A 16226-nucleotide genomic window follows, 5' to 3' on the forward strand; every position below is an offset into this window, starting at 1 on the left:
CTTCTCTAACAGACTGATATGAATATTTACACATCACTAAATTGATTAATAGGGACATTTTTACAGTTGAAAACTCATTGTATTAAGTTTGAGATATATGCTAGTCATCTTAGACAAGGATGATGTTCATTGGTTATCTGCGCGGTATCCCTTTCGGTGGGCCTCGGGGGTGATTCGGAACTTAGGGATTCGAGTGTCCAGTGATTTATCCCAACACCTAAGCAGCAACGAGACCAGCCACAACCACCAAGAGCCCACAGACCCGATCCTGCCAGGAATGTGAACTCCTCCCCCTGCAGTCCATTGGAGAGATCAATCTACCTGCTTTTAAATATCAGCAGCAGTGGAGATCAACTGCTTTTACACCTAAGCAGCAACGAGACCAGCCACAACCACCGAGAGCACACAGACCCGATCCTACCAAGAGTGTGAACTCTTCCCCCCATGCAATCCGCTAAGAAGATCGACTGTCGGCTCCGGGCAGCTTTCCCGCAGAGGAGAGAATCCTGCATTCACCGTGGGCCTCATCTGGGGCAGCCTCCTTGGAGCAGCTGGGGCACGGGCAGTGTGTCTGGGAGGGAATGCATGGATGGGAGAACATCACAGGGGAGGAGACATAGGCATCCTGGGACTGTCTGCCAAGTCTCTTCCCTGAAGAAGCCCTTTCTGGAAACGTCAACCGCTCCTCCTAAACTTACTTGCTCCACTTCATCACTGACGCTGAAACCGTGGATTGAAGACAAAGTTTTATTTTATTTTTCTTTCCAGCTTATGATTTATCTTTAATCTTATCTATTGTTTTGCCTTTTGTCTTTGTTTTGTTCTATTTCTATCATTTAAATTTCTCCAGAATTCTACTGTTCAACGGCTCCCCCTTCTGCTTCTATTCCTTTCTCTCCTCTCTTCTACCTTCCAAAGTATTTAGATCAATGCTGTCTTGTTAAAATGTTTATTTTATTTTTATTTTTCCTCTAACTCTACTTTTCACTTCTCTATTACCCTCCAGGTACTTTAGTTAGATTGTGAGCCTTCGGGACAGTAAGGGAATTTTTCAAGTACCTTTCTTATTTCTAATCTTAATGTATATTTTCTGTAAACCGCTTAGAACCTAACGGATGTAGCGGTATATAAGAAATAAATTACATTACATTATCCCAACTGTATGATTTGAATTATGCTAAGATTGTTCAACAGATTCGTGGAGATCTTCAACGGTGGCATGGGTTATGGCTGTCTTGGTGGGGGAGAGTAGCTGTTATCAAAATGAATGTTTTGCCTCGATTACTTTTTCTGTTCCAAACTTTACCGATTCCTGTCCATTAATCAATTTCACACCTTGTTTTTCAAGTTTATTGGGCAGGGGAGACCTCCCTGTCTTTCTTGGCATAGTTTGTGGTTGGCCAGATCGAGAGGAGGATGAGCGTTGCCCAATTTGTTTTGGTATTTTAGGGCGGCACAGATACGGTTTTTGCTGGATTGGGAGATAGCTGACACTAAAATAGCAGTGCAGATGGAGCAGCATTTTGTGGGACCTCATCGACTGAAGTTTTGGCTTTGGTTGTCCTCCCCTGAGCGCAAATCCCTTGAGGGTCAGAGGAATCCCTTTTTAAACCATCTCTTGAAGTTATGGTGTGATACACGAGGGTGATGGGAAGACGGGATGGTCCCTTCTACTTTAGGTTCTATACGAGATGAACTGCAGTTTCCTGTAGGTAGGGAGAGTCATACCTTTGAGTGCTGGGTGCAATCTGGTTTATCTACCTTCCGAGATGTTCTGCATGGGGGGGGGGGGGGAGTCCTAGTGTATTTTGAAGCTTTTCAGATCAGTTGTGCTTTGCCATGGGGGGACTTTTTGCCTACTCGCAGATCCGCCACTTTATCTGCTCTCAGCCATCTTCTGAACATTTAGAACAGTTGTAGCTCACACTTCGGAGTCTACCTAAACCACTCTCAGTCCTCTATCAATATTTTAGAGGTTCTTTTCCTTTTCATCCTACCTATTAAAGGGCTTGGGAACTGGATCTGTGGTGTCATTTTACTGATAAAGAGTAGTCTCGGATATGTTTTGAAGTGGGTAAGGCCTCCTCATGTACATCCAGGAAAATGCTTATAAAGTGTTTACGAGGTGGTATTTTACTCCTGTGTGTTTGCACCGGATGTATCCTGGGGCTTCTGCTATTTGTTGGAGATGTGGGGTGGGATCTGGAACCTTTCTGCATATTTTGTGGGAGTGCCTGGTCTTGAAACCTTTTTGGAAACAAGTGGTGGGATATCTGTCTCAATTGTTGCAAATTCTTTACTCCACAGGGCTGTTTGTTGGGCCTTTATAATGTGTGCTTGCATACCTGGCAAACTAAGCTTCGTCAATGGGGTCTGGCAGCAGCTAAATGCCTGATTGCCAACCATTGGCGACAGGTGGCACCGCTACCATATTGGATCGGACTTTGGACTGTGAGAGCCACGGAACTTTCCATAGCAAAAAGCCATGGATATTATTCTTTACACATCCGGACTTGGTCTCTGATTATGAACAAAGTGGACTTATTGACCTAAGTTTATCAATGGGGGAGGGGGGTTGGGGAGGGTGGGTTGTTTGCTGGGGTGATCTCCTGAAGAACCAGCAGGGGATCCCCTCTCGGAGAGCTCAGGTTCAATGGGATAGCGGATGGGATATGGGATACTGTTCGAGAAGGTATCTGGTTTATTGCTGTGATGTTGGGAGGTATATCTTGTGCACTTTTGGTTTGATGATGGTTGTCTGGTATTATTGGTGTTTTGCATTCATGCTACTACTGATATCCAATTTTGCTGTTTTGTATTTACTATAATATTCAATAAAAATTTAAAATTTCAAAGAAAGTTTGAGATATATGCTGGAGGTTTTATTGCCTGTGACGCTAATTTACCCTTTATAATCGGAGGGCAACTTCCCTTGACAGGTTCTGAGTCTTTTTTTCTCTAGTTTAAACAAGAGCAGAGTGTCCGCATAATAATTACTGTTTCTTTTGCTCTCAGCCTTATGTATATGGTAATGAACTCCACTATTTACTCTTCTCCATTGAGAATATTGACCATTTAAATCTACTCTCTGTTTTCTATCTTTCAACCATTTCTTAATCCATAATAAGACTTTTCCTCCTATAAATACAATTTCTATTAACAATGGCTATATACTAATATTTATATGCAGGAGGCCAATTGATATATGCAGCTACCTCTACAATTCCTGCTTCCACCTTTTAAACTCAACAAAGTCCATTATACTCAGCCAAGCCACATGATACCTACATCATGTATACTGTGACCCAAGAAACAGAGCTAAAACACCTCAAAATCTGGGCTGAATCCTTCAAACAGAAAGGCTACAACTCCAAATTGATATTCAAGAAGGTTTCCTATTTCCTTAAAACCTGAAGTTGTACAAAAAAAAAGACCTCTGAGAGATTTCTTTTAGGGCTCCTGTTACTAAGCTGCGCTAGCGCTTTTAGTGCATGCACAAGATTAGCGAGCGCTATAGTGCACGCTAGCCGAAAAATTACCGCCTGCTTAAAAGGAGGCGTAGTGGTTAGTTCGTGCGGTATTTTAGCGCGTGCTAAAACCGCTAGCGCACCTTTGTAAAACGAGCCCTTAGTAACTTCTAATCCAGAAATGGAAAAACAATGAAAAATCACAAAAAATCTATAGAACACTCACCAGAGTCATCCTCTCATGAACCTCCCCCTCACAAATCCTGCCTTCTGAAGTGCCTCTCTATCTTTCTTCAAAGACCTCCCCACCCCTCCCGTAGATCCCCCTGAACCTACCTGGAGATATTCATGTTGTCTAGGGGTTCTTGGGCAGGAGTGGTTCCCAGTTTCTACTGCCTCTGCCAATGCTAGGTTCAAAATATCACCACTGACTCCTCAATTCATCAACTTATATCTTGTATCCAACCACTTATAAGACTCATTTGAGACACACATGGAGAATCTCAGAACGCCACCTGTCTGATACAACACAGTGTGGCAGCACTCTTCACTGGCTCACCTAATCGTCTTATAAATGGTTGGATGCAAGATATAAGTTGATGAATTGAAGACTAAAGTGATTTATAGTATAATTTCTAGTGCCTATTTCAAGCATGACCACTGACTCCTCAACTGAGCCATTATAAGAAATAGACTTTGGCTGAAAACCATGCATTAGTGCTCCTACTGGAATCCTGCATTGGTGTGCTCTAAATCTGGCCTCTAGGGGGTAAATTCTATAAATGACGCAGAAATTTAGGCACCAGGATGATGTGTGCTGAATGCAAATTCTATAACAGCAGTTCTTTTGGAACTGCCATTACAGAATACTAATGTACATTTGCAGTTTTGCGCTTAAACTTAGGCACGAGCACTGTCAAAGTCTGGTGTAAGTGCTGACCCTTAGCTGTTGGCAGTTAGGCGTGTAGCTCTTAGTATTCTACAATATGTGCATATAACTCCTAGGCATTCCCCCTAACAGTTCTGTGCGATAGAAAATGAGCGTGCAGCTTCTAGAATAGTAAACTAGAGTCAGTTGCCTATGAAACTGCCAATTGGTCTGAAAATAATTTAATTTTGGATTTCCACAAGATTGATACTAATTCTTAAAGTGCTACTAACATTGTGTGGCAGATGCAATTTTCTGTTTAAAGAAAGGCTTATATTAGTTGGTCTCTTGTTCTGGTGCCTTCTTTTTCCAATGCACCCAAACAGGAGATCCTACCTTGTCATGGTAGAAAAACAAAGAAGACGCAAAAGGTGACCTGTAGTGCTCAATATCTTTATTATGGTCAAGATGCAATGCAGAGTATTATATCGCTGTTTTTCTCCCTTATTGCTGTAATACTTGAAACAAATGTTCAATTTGGTTTGCAAAAATGAGCAAAATAATCTGTAGTAAAGCTGGAAGCTTGGTCTGATGTGTCCAGAAGTGTATTATTTACCCCAAAAATCTGATACACTTCAGGACACATCGGATCAAGCTTCCAGCTTTACTACAGGTTATTTTACTCGTTTTTAATACCAAATTGAACATGTTTCAAGTATTACAGCAATAAGGGAGAAAAACAGCGATATTGAGTACCACAGGTCGCCTTTTCCGTCTTCTTTGTGTGACCGCCTTTTTCCACCATGTACACCACTATCTTAACATATGCATTTCTCATTAGATTATGGAGGACTTGCCATTGTATATCATGATGATTTTATGGTCTTTATCTGTGCCATTTTCTTTGTAATGTGTTTTATTTTTATTTTACTGTGTTTCAGAAGAGAAAAGCAAGGATTATGATTCTGTTTTATCTTTAAACTGTTTTGTCATCAGATGGTTGACAAATAGAGATTCAGATGTGTTCTGTAATTTTTGTTTTCCTTTTGCAGTGATACAAAATGGCACAAGTTAAAATGCAGACCTCAGCTAACCTCTCTGGATCTCCCCTTTCTCCTTCGGTGCTATCCTCATCAGTAACAAGTGCCAGTACTCTGGGTCTGCATACCTCTATGAATGGATCTGCTCCAGAATCTGGGGCTAGCTGTGCCAGTCCTACAGCTGGTCTCATGGATTCTGCTACTAATAACTCACCAGGTATGGAGGAGCTGCCATTTTTCTGCATCAGCAATACTCAAATCTTTTCTTCTGCCAAAGACAGATTCCCAGATTTCCTGTCCCTCCCTTCCTGTATTTTATCCTGGCCTGTCAGACACTGACAAACCGTGGCAGAAGCAGCGATATATTATTTATTGAAATTTATTAACTGACTTTTCTTTACTGGGCTTATTTTCAAACCTGGCAGCTCTTGAATTGCTCACCCTAACATTAACAGAGGTGCAGTATGGGGAGGCAGTTAACTTCACTTTATTTTTTTTTGTTATATACTACATGGGTGGAAAAATATTTAGAAAACATAGGGACCATGCAATTTTTAGGAACAAAGAAAATACATTTTTCAATTTATTTATTGACTATATAACCCACCTGTGTCCATAGAAGCCATTCCAGGGAATATTTCTGCTGTGCCTACACAAACTTATTTAAATTAAATTTCTTATATATTGCTTGCAAGCCCGAAAGCTGTTGAAATATTATAAATTCAGGTATAGGGGGTATTTTTCTGTCCATAGTGGGCTCATAATCTTGAGTTTGTACCTGAGGCAAGCAATTCAGCTCATTTGGAATTGGGGGCTGGTATGTAGTTTGTATGCACGTAGGTTTCAAAACACATTGGGAGAGCAGTTTTATAAAAGCATATTTTTTGCACATACTGTTTTACGTGCAGATATATATTTTAAAATGGGATTTTGAAGACATAGATAAGATTATTGAGGTATTCATGATTGAATTCATTAGCAAGTATTGTTCCTCTCTGTCAAAATGGTTCTTTTCATATTATCAGGGAATAGAAAGCTCTTCAGTAGAGGACCAAGAAGAGAGTCAGGTGTAAGCCTTTTAAAAGAGCAAACGGGGAAGAAATTGAGGGAGGAAGTGAAAAGAAGGAATGGCAAAACTTGGGAGGATTTACTCATGTGGTGTATACAGTAGTATTCTGAAGGGTTGCATTTTACCCATGAAACATGGCTTAGTAAGGCATTATTCTATGGATTTTTATTAGCAGAAAAAAGACAATGATTTAACATTTTGTTTAACTTGGAAATCAATTTTAGCACTGCTATAAATCCATTTCATCGACCACAAAATTAAGTTTCAGAATATCTGTGGCCTTCCACACGCTTGTTTAATTTTAGGGAATATTTTTCTGAAGCCTATAATAGGTGTTCCCAAATTCTATGCATTAGCCTTTAAAACTGATATGCTGGAGTCCTTTTATGTAAGAACTTTGTTGTGGTGTTGTGGGCCTGGTGACATGTAGCTCCAGTGATACACAAATGTAGAAATCCTTTAAGCATTTAAGCCAAGCTGACTTCCCCCACAAAATTATTTACAGATTTGTTTGTTCACTTGCAGCTTTTCTCCAAGCTAACATGGCAAACCCCAAAGAGAAAACGCCAATGTGTCTGGTAAATGAGTTAGCCCGTTTCAATCGAATTCAACCCCAATATAAGCTTCTGAATGAAAAAGGGCCTGCTCATGCCAAGGTAAGTTTACCCTTGGGCTTCAGAATCATTAGATGGCCAGGGCCTGGGCCTTATTATTGAGATATCTCTCTTAATAATAATAATAATAATAACAGTTTATATACCGCAGGACCTTGAAGTTCTATGCGGTTTACAATGATTAAAAGATGGTACAACTTTAGTGGAATAAACAGAGTTAAGAGCTAGTGATTAACAGGTATTGATTAACAGTTATTTTGGAGTAAGAATTGTACAGGTCAGCTGCCTAAGTTCTTCAGGAACAGATATGTTTTTAAGCGTTTCCTAAATTCCCCATATGTAGTAGGCGTAAGCAATTGATCTAGATCTTTACCCCATAATGCTACCTGATGTGAGAGAAGGTGATGTCTTTTAAGTTTACATCCTCTTACTGGAGGGGAGACAAAGTTCAGGTGTGAGCTTCTCTTATGTCTGTTGGCTGTGAAAGAGAAAAGGTCAGTTATGTATTTAGGGGCTAGTCCGAATAGTGCCTTAAAGCAAAAACAACCGAACTTAAACTTCACACGAGCCTTCATCGGCAGCCAGTGCAATAGTCGGTAGTAAGGTGTTACATGATCGGACTTCTTCAATCCGAAGATCAGTTTAATCGCTGCATTTTGCACCAGTTGTAATCGCCGTATATTCTTTGGGCAATTGCCAAATAGGCGATATTACAGTAATCAAGTTGATTTAATACGAGGGATTGTACCAGAATTCTAAAAGCTGACATGTCGAAATATGTTCTAATGGACCGAAGCTTCCATAGAGTGAAAAATCTCTTTCTGATTAAGGAGTTAACCTGGTCTTTCATGGTTAGGCTCTGATCCAGTGTTACACCCAATATCTTCATAGTAGATTGAATAGGGTAACTAAGTTTATTGATGCAGAGTGGTATTTTGGTGTCAAGTCGGCGTGGGGAGGCTACAAAAAATTTTGTTTTTTCTGAGTTGAGTCTGAATTCAGTCATCCACTGCTCCATCAGATTTAGTGTTTCTGTTGCCTTGGGAGTAGCTTCCGAAAGAGAGTTAGCGAATGGGATGATGATCGTGAAGTCATCTGCGTAACTGAATAATTTTATCCCCAGCTGGGTCAATTGTGCTCCTAATGAGGACATGTAAATATTGAAAAGCAGTGGGGAAAGTGGTGACCCCTACGGTACGCCGGATGGATTGCTCCAAGTATAAGAGAGATCGTAATTGAAACGTATTTGATAGGTGCGTGACATAAGGAAACCCCGAAACTAGTCTAAGATCTCTTCCCTGATACCAATTGCATCTAAGCATTGTAGTAGTTTCCCATGGTCCACCAAGTCAAAGGCAGAGCTCATATCGAATTGCATGATCAGGGCATTATAGCCCTTACTGAACAAGAGATGCAGATTATCTAAGATAGCAACAATTATCCCAGGACAAGCAGGCAGCATATTCTTAACGCATGGGTGACGTCACCGACGGAGCCCCGGTACGGACACTTTTAACTAGAAAGTTCTAGTTGGCCACACCGCGCATGCGCGAGTGCCTTCCCGCCCGACGGAGGAGAGCGTGGTCCCCAGTTTCTTCGTTTCCGCGGAGCGAAGAAGATGCATGTGTTTCAACGGCTGTTGAAAAATCTAATTCTTGCCTTCCCGCTCGCGAAATTTTTTGCTTTTTTGTTCTTTTTCCCTTCGGGTTTCTTTTCCGTTCACAAAAAAAAAAAAAAAAAACTTTGCTTTTTCTTTTTTCTTTATTTTTCAGGCTGGCCCCGGCGGGGCCTGTTGCCACCATACAGGCCTCCGGTTTTGATTTTGCGGAGGCCGTGTTTCCCTTCATGCCCCCTCAGCCGGGCTTTAAGAAGTGCCAGCGGTGTGCACGCCCGATCTCTCTCACTGACCCGCACAATTGGTGCCTACAGTGCCTGGGTCCAGAGCATCGGGTTGACACCTGCACCCGCTGTGCTACTCTTAGAAAACGTACATTAAAAAATAGGCAGATCCAACAGAATATCCTTTTCGGTACCGGATCTGCCATGGAATCGGCCGCGCCGTCGACGGCACCGCAAAAGTCGGTACCGACTACTTCGACGACGCCTGATCCTTCCTCGGGGTCGCTAGCACCAGGTAAGCCGGCTAAGAAGCCTTCCACTTCCCTTGAGCGCCCTCCTGCCACAGCGGCGACGCCACCCTCCCGGCATCACGCCGACCCCGCAAACGCTCCGCCCCGATTTCGGTGAGTGCCTCGTCATCGGCCTCCTCATCGCCGGGGCATGGAGCGGCACCTATGGTACCGAAAAAGAAAAAAGCGGTACCGGTGCCTCCTCTGGACGACCGCATTGCGGCCATACTCCAAAGCCAATTACAGGAGCAACTACAGCAGCAACTCCAACACCTGTTGCCTGCAATGTTGGCCCCACTCCTTCCGGTACCGGACCGGCCCGAGCCTCGCACCACACCACCGGTGTCGACACCATCGGTACCGTTAAACACGTCCATGCCGGTGCTCGCAGCTGAGCCACTCAATCCTTCCGTGCAACCACGCTCGGACGCCAACCCTCCTCGACATCAGGAACGACACCGGTCCCCCTGAGACCGGGACCGGCACCGGTCTTCCTCCCCCCAGTACCGTCTCGATGCGCTCCGGCAAATCTCTTTCTAAGACTCGCCACACTGAGCCATCCACACCACCGTCCCGTCCTACCCACACCGACGTTAGGGACCCGGACTTATGGGAAGAATCCCCTCCCGGTACCGATGATGAGGTCTCATCAACAGATGAGGAACCCTCGATGGTCGATACCGGTTCCAAACCTGAACAGTCCTCATACACCAAATTTCTACGGGAAATGTCGGCGGCTCTTTCTATCCCACTGGAATCCGACTCTAAGAAGTCCCAGGCTTTTCTCGATGCCCTAGACTTTGAACAACCCCCCAAAGAATTCCTTAAGTTACCTGTCCACGACATCTTACGGGAAACCTTTTACAAAAAATGGGAAAACACTCTCACGGTACCGGGAGCCCCTCGAAAACTAGATAGTTTGTACAGGGTCATTCCTATTCCGGGGTTCGACAAACCTCAACTACCCCATGAATCTCTGTTAGTGGAGTCCACCTTAAAGAAAACCCAGGGCTCCAGTGTTTATGCCTCCACCCCTCCTGGCAGAGAGGGCAAAACGATGGATAAATTTGGCAAGCGCCTTTATCAAAATTCAATGCTTGCCAACAGGGCTAATAATTACACCTTCCACTTCTCCTTTTACTTGAAGCATCTGGTGCAACAGCTCTCCTCCTTACAGAAATACATTCCTGAACGTAAGGTTCCTGTTTTCCAACAACAAATTTCCAGTCTACTCCAGCTCTGGAAATTCATGGTGCGCTCCATTTATGACTCATTTGAGTTGACCTCTCGTGCATCTGCCATGGCTGTTGCCATGAGGCGCCTGGCCTGGCTGAGAGTTTCTGACCTTGACATTAATCACCAAGACCGCCTGGCTAACGCACCTTGTCTTGGTGATGAACTCTTCGGGGAATCCCTGGACTCAACCACCCAGAAACTCTTGGCTCACGAGACCAGATGGGATACTCTAATAAAACCTAAGAAGAAGGCTCCACCTGCTCGCCCCTACAGACAGCAGGTTCTCGGCCAGACCTCTCAACCCGCCTTCACAGCAGCCTCGCCGACCTCGTCAACAGCATTAAACTCAGACTCGCTCACAGTCTCACCAACCCGCCAAGCCTCTCCCTCCGTCAAAACCTTCTCAGCCCTTTTGACTCTTTTCTCCAGGGCATAGCCAGTCTTCCACCATCATTGCCTCTTCCTCAGCCGATCGGAGGACGCCTTCAACTCTTCCTCAGCCGTTGGGAGGTCATCACATCAGACCAATGGGTCCTCAACATCATTCACCACAGCTACTCTCTCAACTTCCAGACTCTTCCACCAGACAATCCTCCCATAGAGTCTGTTTCTCACTCCTCCCAATCCCTTCTCCTCCTCAGGGAGGTCCAATCCCTCCTTCTTCTCAATGCCATCGAAGAGGTACCCCCAGACCAAAGGGGTCAGGGATTCTACTCCCGCTACTTCCTGGTTCCCAAGAAGACAGGAGACCTCCGTCCCATCCTCGATCTCCGGGACCTCAACAAGTGTCTGGTCAGGGAAAAGTTCAGAATGCTCTCCCTTGCCACGCTTTACCCTCTTCTCTCTCAACATGACTGGCTATGTTCCCTAGACCTCAAAGAGGCCTACACTCACATTCCAATCAATCTGACTTCACGTCGCTACCTCCGATTTCAGGTACAGCACCGTCACTATCAGTACAAAGTACTGCCCTTTGGCCTCGCATCATCGCCCAGGGTGTTCACCAATTGCCTCATTGTGGTGGCGGCCTTCCTCAGGTCTCACAACCTCCAGGTGTTCCCCTACTTGGACGATTGGTTGGTGAAAGCACCTACGTCTCCACTTGTGCTACAAGCCACTCAACACACCATCTCTTTCCTCCATCTCCTGGGGTTCGAGATCAACTACCCCAAGTCGCACCTTCTTTCCACACAGCGACTTCAGTTCATAGGAGCAGTTCTCGACACCACTCTGATGAGGGCGTTTCTCCCCTCCGACCGACAACGGACCCTGCTCCACCTCTGTCGTCAGGTGCTCCTTCATCACTCCATCCCAGCTCGGCAGATGATGGTCCTCCTGGGCCACATGGCCTCGACGGTCCATGTGCTTCCTCTGGCGCGACTCCACCTCAGGACACCTCAGTGGACTCTAGCCAACCAATGGTCACAGACCACGGATCCTCTTTCTCATCCCATCTCTGTGACATCGTCTCTTCTGCAATCTCTTCAATGGTGGTTGAACTCATCCAATCTTTCCAGGGGTCTACTCTTTCATCTACCCCCTCACTCCATGATCATAACCACAGATGCCTCCCCCTATGCATGGGGAGCTCACCTGGGAGATCTTCGCACCCAGGGACTCTGGACCCCTCAGGAGCGTCAACATCACATCAATTTCCTGGAACTCAGGGCCATGTTCTATGCTCTCAAGGCCTTCCAGCACCTTCTCTACCCTCAGGTCCTTCTCCTGTGCACAGACAACCAAGTCGCCATGTACTACATAAACAAACAAGGCGGCACCGGATCTCCCCTCCTTTGTCAGGAGGCCATCCGTATCTGGACCTGGGCCACGGCCCGCAGTCTCTTCCTCAAGGCTGTCTACATCCAGGGAGAACAGAACTCCCTGGCCGACAATCTCAGCCGCATCCTTCAACCTCACGAGTGGACTCTGGATCCTCCCACACTCCGCTCCATCTTTGCTCGGTGGGGCACTCCTCAGGTGGACCTCTTTGCAGCTCCTCACAACCATCAGCTGCCCCTTTTCTGTTCCAGACTCTTCTCTCCTCATCGTCTGGCCCCGGATGCATTCCTGCTCAACTGGACGGATCGGTTCCTCTATGCCTTTCCTCCACTACCTCTGATGTTGCGGACGTTATTCAAACTCCGCAGGGACAGAGCCACCATGATTCTCATCGCCCCTCGGTGGCCTCGCCAACACTGGTTCTCCCTCCTGCTCCAACTAAGCTCCAGAGAACCCATTCCTCTTCCTGTGTTTCCTACTCTACTTACACAGCAGCATCAGTCTCTACTGCATCCCAATCTGTCCTCGCTCCACCTGACAGCTTGGTTTCTCTCGGGCTGACCTCTCCAGAGAATCTGTCTCAGCCTGTCCGTCGCATTTTGGATGCCTCCAGGAAACCGGCCACCCTCCAATGTTACCATCAGAAGTGGACCCGGTTCTCCTCTTGGTGTCTACTACATCACCACGACCCCACCTCATTGGTGGTGGAAACTGTATTGGACTATTTGCTCTCTCTGTCCGATGCTGGCCTCAAGTCTACCTCAATCAGAGTCCACCTCAGTGCCATCACTGCGTTTCATGAGCCTATCCTCGAAAAACCTCTCACAGCTCATCCCCTGGTTTCTCGGTTCATGAGAGGCCTCTTCAATGTCAAACCACCTCTGAAGCCTCCGGTCATCTGGGACCTAAATGTGGTTTTATCAGCCCTCATGAAGCCTCCGTTTGAGCCTCTTGCCACAACTTCGCTCAAATTTCTTACATGGAAGGTGCTTTTCCTCATTGCCATCACCTCTGCCAGGAGGGTTAGTGAACTGCATGCACTGGTTGCCGACCCACCCTTCACTGTTTTTCACCATGACAAGGTGGTTCTGCGTACCCATCCTAAATTCCTTCCCAAGGTGGTCTCGGACTTCCACCTCAACCAATCCATTGTGTTGCCTGTTTTTTTCCATAAGCCCCATTCTCATCCTGGGGAACAGGCGTTGCACACGCTGGACTGTAAGCGTACCCTGGCCTACTACCTTGACCGTACCAGGGCTCACCGCTCGTCTCCTCAGCTCTTTTTGTCCTTCGACCCTAACCGTCTAGGTCGTCCTGTCTCTAAACGGACGCTTTCCAACTGGCTTGCTGCCTGCATTGCGTTCTGTTATGCTCGGGCCGGTCTCTATGGCTGCTTCTGTGGCTTTCCTCTGTTCCACGCCCATCGAGGAAATCTGCAAGGCTGCCACTTGGTCCTCAGTTCACACGTTCACTACTCATTACTGTCTGAACACCTTCTCCAGACGGGATGGACACTTCGGCCAATCTGTGTTACATAATTTGTTTTCCTAATGGCCAACCATCCCTCCTCCCTCTCTGTTAGCTTAGAGGTCACCCATGCGTTAAGAATATGCTGCCTGCTTGTCCTGGGATAAAGCACAGTTACTTACCGTAACAGGTGTTATCCAGGGACAGCAGGCAGATATTCTTACGTCCCACCCTCCTCCCCGGGTTGGCTTCTTAGCTGGCTTACCTTAACTGGGGACCACGCTCTCCTCCGTCGGGCGGGAAGGCACTCGCACATGCGCGGTGCGGTCAACTAGAACTTTCTAGTTAAAAGTGTCCATACCGGGGCTCCGTCGGTGACGTCACCCATGCGTTAAGAATATCTGCCTGCTGTCCCTGGATAACACTTGTTACGGTAAGTAACTGTGCTTTACTGTCTCAGTGCTGAACAAAGATCTAAAACCATGTAGGAGAGAGAATTGATAAAGATATTTTATCAATTGGATATGTACCAATCCTTCCATGATTTTTACAATAAATGGGATGGATGCTACAGGTCCATAGTTGGTTACTAGTGGTAATGATTCTTTACTATTTTTTGGAACTGGGGTTGTTATTATGTGACCATTATTAGTGAGGAATTTTCCATTTTTTAGTTTATTGGTTAAGTAATTCAGCAAGGATCGTTTAAAGTTTAATGGAGCTGCCTTCATAATTTGTATTTGTTGTATAATTTAATATAATTATTTCATTCTAAATCTTGAAAGGAACTCCAGATCATGTCCGTTGGTATTTCATTTCCTTGTGTGATAGCTATTTGGTGTTCATTGATGTCATTTGTCGAACAGTTGTTTCTTAGTTTTTTAATTTTTGAGTCGAAATGCTGTGCTAACTCATTTGCTGAAAGTGGTTTAATATTGTGCACGTGTTGGGTGTAGTGTGATGTCAAATAAATCCATAATCAAGTTGAACAGCTCTTTTGTATTGATTCCTTTTGAGCTAGATAAGTCGATTTTGGAAGAATAAAATGCTTTGAAGATTTTTATGTTGGATCTCCAGCTGTTCCGGTCTGACAATTTTCCTGTTTTTTTCCAAATTCTTTCTTGTCATCTTACTAGTTGTTTCATTTTTAGAAGTTCGGAGTCAAACAATTTGTTATATTTATTTGCGCAGCTTTTGCTATTTCGTTTAGGGGTTATTTCATCTAAAATAGCTGTGCTAGTTTTCATCCAGTGATCCCAAAAGTCGACTTCTTCTCCTATCTCCGCTTGTAGTTCATATTGTGACCAATATTCCTCTGGGTTGATATGACCCCTTGTGAGATGTTATCTTTTTATCCTTGGATGTGTTTTAGATTTTGAATGAGTCCAAATTAACTTGAAATAATAAGTAAAATGGTCAGACCAGATATCGTGACATCAAATGCCATCAGGTAGAGAGATGGAAGGGTCTGAAATCTCCTTTGTGGACATAGCTACCACACGATGACCTTTTTTGTGTGTTTGTGTGGGAAAAGGGAGATTGTAGTTAAGCAAAGATAGAAAGGTTTTAAAATCTTTCGCATCTGGGTTGTCCTCTTCATCTAGATGTAAGTTTATGTCACCTGCGATGATATTATATGAAGGAGTAATTGAATTATGTAGCACAAATTCGCAAAAGTCCTCTTTGGTTTTTGGCCAGCTTTTCGGTGGGACGTAAAATAAAATGAAAGTGAAGGACTCTTCTAGTTCCTTATTTCTAATTTTACAGGCTAATATTTCTAACATTGGTCATTTTGGAATCCAATAGTTCAAACTCAAATCCTTCCTTAAGAATAATTGCTAATCCTCCCCCTTTTCTTCCATCACAGTTTAATGTAAGAATTTTAAAGTTATCTGGTAGGAGATCAATTATTATTGGATCTTCTTCAGACAATAGCCATGTTTCCGTTAGAAAAAGACAGGCTATTTGCTTGCTGATGATCCAATCTTTAATTAAAAAAGCTTTATTCCTGACAGATCTAGTATTAAGATATACACAGGGAATAGAAGCGGATGTGATAGTTTTCTTAGATGTAGTGGTTCTGATGGGTTTTATTTCCCTTGTCCTTTTTTTAAGGGTACGTTGATGTCTTCCTTTATTTGAAATAACATTAATATGATTTGCCCTATCTTCCTGTATGTGCCTAATAAGTAGATCAGGATAATGGACTGAATGTAATTGTGGATAGAGTGAATTAACATCTTTGATGCTATCGCTTATTAGGTAGATCACTAAAATCAATAGGAAATTCATGTTTGCGGGTAATATGTCTCCTTCCTGTCGCAATAGCTATATTGGTTTCACCTACTCCTCCCAATTTCTAGGTTGCTTAGTTGATAGCAATCCGATAGTTCAACTCTTAGGTGTAGCTAGTATCTGATGGTAATGAATTGTGTTGTGGGGGTTAGCTCTCACAGCCTAAATTGCACATGTGTCTTAACACATGCGTCTAACAATCATACATATGTCTAACAATCTAGCAGGTAAAGTACATAGTGCTAAAACCTTAGATTAATTT

At 44.3% G+C, this 16226-nt stretch overlaps 1 protein-coding gene across 5 annotated transcripts in view; it reads left to right on the forward strand.

Moving 5' to 3' along the window:
• STAU2 (staufen double-stranded RNA binding protein 2) overlaps positions 1-16226 on the forward strand; it is a 365534-nt gene that overhangs the window by 20413 nt on the left and 328895 nt on the right. For all 5 annotated transcript variants that reach the window (XM_033933324.1, XM_033933325.1, XM_033933321.1 and 2 more), the window contains 2 exons: positions 5388-5592; positions 6970-7100. In XM_033933324.1, the coding sequence (XP_033789215.1) occupies positions 5397-5592; positions 6970-7100 (327 nt within the window). In that variant the 5' untranslated portion in view covers positions 5388-5396. The remainder of the gene's footprint in view (positions 1-5387; positions 5593-6969; positions 7101-16226) is intronic.

This window comes from Geotrypetes seraphini, chromosome 2, assembly GCF_902459505.1.
Source record: "Geotrypetes seraphini chromosome 2, aGeoSer1.1, whole genome shotgun sequence".
In the NCBI taxonomy this organism is placed as follows: domain Eukaryota; kingdom Metazoa; phylum Chordata; class Amphibia; order Gymnophiona; family Dermophiidae; genus Geotrypetes; species Geotrypetes seraphini.